General features: G+C 41.2%; 1 protein-coding gene across 3 annotated transcripts; it reads right to left on the bottom strand.

Moving 5' to 3' along the window:
• Positions 1-260: 260 nt before the first annotated feature.
• LOC147451844 (uncharacterized) lies at positions 261-4,214 on the bottom strand. 3 transcript variants are annotated; one of them, XM_086517715.1, is made up of 8 exons: positions 4,045-4,118; positions 3,760-3,905; positions 2,726-2,836; positions 2,059-2,226; positions 1,763-1,984; positions 1,047-1,313; positions 928-960; positions 261-452 (listed from the first exon to the last, which is right to left on the bottom strand). In XM_086517715.1, the coding sequence occupies exons 2-8, from the start codon at positions 3,865-3,867 to the stop codon at positions 414-416; spliced, it is 948 nt and encodes a 315-aa protein (XP_086373841.1). In that variant the 5' UTR covers positions 3,868-3,905; positions 4,045-4,118; the 3' UTR covers positions 261-413. The 3 variants fall into 3 exon arrangements, 1 of the variants encoding a protein (XP_086373841.1); XR_015188840.1 differs by having other exon boundaries at positions 261-475; positions 928-1,313; positions 4,083-4,214; XR_015188839.1 differs by having other exon boundaries at positions 261-475; positions 928-1,313; positions 4,045-4,115.
• Between the last annotated feature and the right edge of the window lie 1,786 nt (positions 4,215-6,000).

Raw genomic sequence — 6,000 nt, 5'->3', positions numbered from 1 at the left:
GCAACATTCTGACAACCATCTGCCCTTACTTTGTTGCCCCCTCGAAAGCAAAATTCTTCCTAACCATTGTAAATCAAAGAAACATCTGAACCCTAGTCTTAAGAGTGAGCATAATGTAGCATCTTCTCTCTCGGTGAAAGCTTAATGCAAATGAGGGTCTTAACTTACGACTGTTCAAAAGCCTCGTGCATTGCTGTTTATCTAAACCAGGCAATAGAGAACCCTAGAAGAACTCTGATACTAGGCATCAAATAAAGAGAAGCTGCAAATTCTGTTTTTCTTTGATGTGTAGAAATATTATGAGTCATCCTACCTCGATACATCAAAAAAGCCTTGTCAAGACAAGAGTGTACTGACAAATATACAGAACATATTGTGATGGAGCAAAGAGACAACATTCCAACAAACTCCACTTAGATATCTGTTCCATGTTCTCTTCCTTGGTATAATTTCTGCAAATCAACATCCATCATACCTGTTTATCATCAGATGTAGTCACTACTTCATACAAATGTCAATGAAGAAACAGACGACCCAATGCGCCTAACTCATACCCCAGCAAGAAGTCCAGAAACAGTAGATGCTCACACATCACAGCATCATAGCATACTAAATGCAAGCCATGCAACCAGAGAGAGAGAGAGAGAGAGAGAGAGAGAGAGAGAGAGAGAGAGAGAGAGAGAGCAACACTTGTGTAGTTCTGATTGTGAATCCTTGTAACACAACAAAACATTATCGTCTACACTCAAAAGCATGATGGTCTCTAAGTAATCTTTAAGCACATTGGCAGGGGTTGATGAGACCCAAGGAAGCCGCAAATATACGACATGCATGAGCACAAGACTCCCCCACAAACAAACCCCCCCCCCCCCCCCCCACCCCAGAAAAAAAAAAAAAAAAAAAAAAACCCAAAAAAAAGAGACCCACCCAGTCGCTGTACAGACATCCTTGTGCATCAGGCTTTTACAAAACACATCAAGCAGACCACTAACTTCTCCCTTGATCATAATCCCTTTTTCCACCGTAGTTGGCTACAAGTATCATACACTGCCACCATAGTAATCTGTGGGACCAGCATTATACTCATAGTTCAATGGTTGACCTCCACCCATATTGCTGTAACTGCTGCCTCCTCGAGAACCATAGCCACCACCTCCCTGGGGGCAATCGCGAGAAAAATGACCATCCTGACCACATGTGTAACATGCTCGGCCACTGCCCTTCCCTCCGAATAATCCGCCTCCATATGCCCCACCTCCCAAAGCACCATTGTAGCTGCTTCCTTGTGAACAATCTCGTGAGAAATGGCCAACCTGGCATACAGGGCAAGACAAAAACACTTAAGACATCATGCTGCACCATGCATACAAAATTAGAAACGGTCTTCATCGTGTATATGTGCTTCATCAGTAATAAAACCAGAGAACAACTAGACTGGACAAAAGTTCCATATTTGAGCTTTTCGTGCGACTCGCTAGGCATGCACGTATGTACAAGCATAAGTCACAGAGACATGCTGAAGCTGTGTACTAAGCACCAGTCATGCGCGACCAAAATTGAACATTTATGTTGATAAACAAGAAGCAATCACCATCCACAAAATACATTCAAATTGCTATGGGTGCACATGCACACAAGCGTTACAAAAACCTGCCAACCTCAGTACTAAGACGCACACAACTTTTGCAACAAAAAAACGGTGAAAAATGCAAGAAAGAAACGGTGAAAAATGGGATCTTCTAGACAAGAAAGAGACACTCACCTCTCCACATGTGTAACATGTTGCTTGTTTTCCAGATTTTCTCCCTCCTCCCCACATATCACCATATGATGAGACAGGTTTGGCACTGCCACCAAAATTAGCTTCCTGGCCTGCATAGGCTCCACCATGAGAAAAAGCACCACCAGCGAAAGTGTTCTCATCACGCCTCTTTTCATACGTTTGTTTTGGGCCCGTACTTGGTGAGGGTTGTGCAGCTAATTTCTGCCTCAAATCACAAGAGGAAAACTGAGTAAAATGATGTGCATAAAGTGCCAGTAGTATAAGGATGACAATACCTCAAAAGATGCCAACAATTGTTCCAAATTTTCCTCTTTGTTTGCTATTTCTTCAGCCAGTTGTTCTGCCTTTTCAGCATCCATCTCTTTCTCAAGCTCACTTTTGGCAAACGAAAGCTCTGCTTCCGCAGCTTTCTTCTCTTCACGTTGAGCTTCTGTCAGAACAGTCTGTCACAGTGTAACATCGGGATTAACATCGAAAATAACCATGTCTTCATGCTTGCTTTGGCATTGATTTGCAAATTGCATGCAATATATTCCCTTGCATGCAAACTAGCCTAATCTTGCTAACATTAACAGCAAGGAATTTTAAAAGCGCGGGACATAAGTCCAAAAATTAAAAAAGAAAAACTTCAGTCCCTGAATGATTGCCAAACAGTGAATTATAATGCACACCCAAAGAACGTGGGAGGATCTAAAAGAGGCTTCAGCTATATAAGACTACATATAGCATGTTCTCTCAGTGGTTGCTATTTGTTCCAGAAGAATAATTTCCAAATAATTTATGCATATTACCGAGGCATTAAGCATGTTTATCATGACAATGCGCAAATATATTCTAGCTAGCACAATCTGGAAATGGCTCAAACTTACATAGAATGGCTAAGCTAATATATTCTAGCTAGCCAACCTAATTTGCATGCCTAAAGAAGATAAATTTCCGCACCTGTGATCTCCATTCTCTGTTAGCTTGTTCTTTTAGCACCTGTGTCTCCTTCTTTCCTTCTCTTTCTGCAATAACTTGCTCCTTGGGCCGAGCAGCTCCGAATGGATTTGGCTGCACAATATGACAACAAGAATGGTTGAATACGCAGCATTGACCTCAAGTTACAGCAAAAGGTAAATTTTCTCATGTACTGTAAAGTTTTAGAAGGATACAAGCGGACGCAAAACGCATGAAATTTTCACCCATATTTCTGAAAACAATCATGAATATATATCTGACTGCTTCTTCTAAACCCCATGTCCTGTCACATCAATAAGAGAAGGGCATGGACCAAATGCAAATAATTGAGTGCTCATGGGTGAAAGTAGTAGCATACACTCCTACCATCTCTTTGACCAATGTGCCAAGCTCCACCAGGATGTCTAAAATACAAACATGGAACTAAGAACAAGAGAGAATGCCCCCTTATCTCCGGTTTCCTAAACATCATGACATGCACACTCCCTTGCCTCAGATAGAGAATGTAAAACTGACAACAGCATGGCTTTAAACATCCTGAAGTTCTCAAGGATATAGGAATCAATGCATCAGGCAGTTTGGCCCATTGTGAGAATGCTATTAGGCAGCAAAGCAGTACAGTTGTTTCTTGAAACTCGCACCTATGAGACAAGGTCACGAATGAATTCTCATACCATTCAACCCGTTCTATCATGCGGAAGAGATGCACGTGAAAGGTATCACAGGAGAGCAACAAAATAAAATGTAAACTCAAGACCAAATGCCAATCAGGACGATCCTTTTATACAAATGGAGGGGGAAAAAAAACATACATTGACCCCCCTATAGAGAACCCCACCCCACCTGCATAATTTGTTGGACAAGAAGTGAATGCAAGTATGAACTTCACAGAGAAGGAAACATATGAAACAAATGCAGAAGCGCATAAATACTCTGCAAAATTCTTCGGCTGGAACGAAGAACTTAAACAGGGAAAGGGGAAATTAGGGGGACAACATTACAGTAGAGAAGCTTACCCGGGTAGACTTGGCCGAGGTAGGAGAGGGGGCACCACTGGAGCTACTTCGAGGCTGCAAGCTCAATTTGGGGCGTGAAGACCCTTCTTCTTCGATGCTCAGGCTCATTTTTCTGTATCTCTAGCGAGTTTGAAAAGAATGCAGGCCTGCAGAAACACCAATTTCCATGGCCAACATCTCTGAGAACCCGGCCAAAAGCAGAAACAACTTTCTTTTTCCTGAAAAAATTTGCAGAAAATGCCAAAGGTTCCAAACAAAAAAACCCGCGGAGAGGCAAATGCTCACGTAAACACATCACCCTCGCCATGGCCAGAAATCCTTACCTGCTTCTTCAACTGTAGAACCTCTTCGCCAAAAGTTCACATATTCTTCATTAACAAGATTTAGTTTGTTTACGATTTTTACTAAGGCCTGTGTCACACACGGACGGTGCTCGTTGTCCTCAAATATTGTAACCATCTGGCTTCTTAGCAATCCCAGTGCACCAGAGTCCGCTTCGTACTGCAACACAACGTCATGCTTGTTTGTGTATTGTGCAAGCGATTTGCCAAACAAAGCCATGCCCACGTTCCATACCACCTGCAAAACCAAACACGATCAAATGAAGTTTTGAAAATATCTTCTCATATTCAACTTGCCAAACTATACCTCGTAATGGTGTCATCTTCTTGTTTTCTCCAATCACCCTCTTCTAGCATATCAAACTAGGTGTTTTATCAAAGTAGGTGTCGTATTTCGGCAACTCTATGGCTTGGATTAACAAAGGAAGTTCTTTACTCATCAAGGAGACTAACGATGAGAGCACAATATTGGTCTGTTTCTTGCATATTGGTGTCTTACAGATCACAACGATTGTGTGTTCCTCATGCCATCCAACAACACCCGAGATGTCACAAACCATGGCATAATTATCAACTTGACAGACAACCACAAACACGCCTTTGTCTTTGAACGTTGCATATGCGAGTCGAGCAAGTCAACCGAACCAACATACTTCCATTTTGTTCCACTCTTGTACCTCAGATTCTGAGAGTCCATGCATAGGAGTATTGCCTGGTAGAAATAAAAGTGATGCATGCACCATAGACTCAACAACTTCCCCATCACAAAGTGGACAAAGACATTTCTCGACAATGTGTGGCTTGGCAATGCTCAGCAAGGCATCTTTCATTTCTTCCTCTGTTTTATCTCAATTGAAATGTGCAATTTGAATATGGCCGCCATTACTATCTGCAATAATATCCAAGGCCACACATTTTCAGTATTTTGAGAATTTTTTAGAGTTAAATGTTAGAACACATCATGCAATTCGAGCCTCACTCCATTCCACACGATAGTTTAACTCTTCTTTTTAGGAGACACCCATTGAATGATGAGTATGTAACTATTGGCAAGTTTGACGCATCCAATATTTCTATTTCAAGACTTGTAGTCAAGTCAATTATGTCCTTTGCAGACATTCCAAACCTTTTTCATGAACAACATTATAAAGATAGCTATTACACGTACTGAAAACTCTTGTGAACGTTTCTATGAATGTTTACATAACAATACAAGTTTGGCAACCTAATTTTTTCCCTAGTGCAAACAAGTTTTTGGGAGCCTTCAGCCTCTCTAGAATGCTCCACCTGCATTTAAAAAATTGATGTGCTATCAACGCAAACTTTCATAATCAAATTGGAAATCTAGTTTTTATATAGTAGCCACTAATCGTACACCTAAGACGTAGTAGTTGTCTCTTCTTTTTGAGATAGCTACACAATAGACTCGGCAGTTGTTGCCATCGCAGGTGTATTTGTGGCACATGTTGTGTTGCTTGACGAGCTCGATCCTCCCTTTCCTCACTGCATCATTGTGTACCTTCTCTTTGTTCGGAGGGAAGTACCCCTCACCATATTCCAAGAACCATGGCATACTTTTGTAGACGGTGCTCTAGAAATTGTGTGCTATTTGCATTGGGTTGAAAATGAAATCTGATTTTGTCTCATCAAGCAATGTGTGCAAACTTCTTACACTTTTCATGTTGAAGTTGCGCTTGTGAAACTCTGAAACAATTGAAACCACCATAAGTATGCAGATGAACTTGCTTTAGCACAACACAAAAATGAAATGCACCCACCTATAGAGATACCGTTTTCCTGCATTTCCTGTTAAGAAATATGGCGTAGCTAAGTAGATAATTGAGTAGATTACTTAATGGAGAGAAATAATTTTCACACACAAGAGATTATAGAGTAGAGA

This window comes from Adiantum capillus-veneris, chromosome 8 (genome assembly GCF_014529385.1).
Source record: "Adiantum capillus-veneris isolate H3 chromosome 8, ASM1452938v2, whole genome shotgun sequence".
NCBI classification, from domain to species: Eukaryota; Viridiplantae; Streptophyta; class Polypodiopsida; order Polypodiales; family Pteridaceae; genus Adiantum; species Adiantum capillus-veneris.
This window is presented reverse-complemented; position numbering and strand designations above follow the sequence as displayed.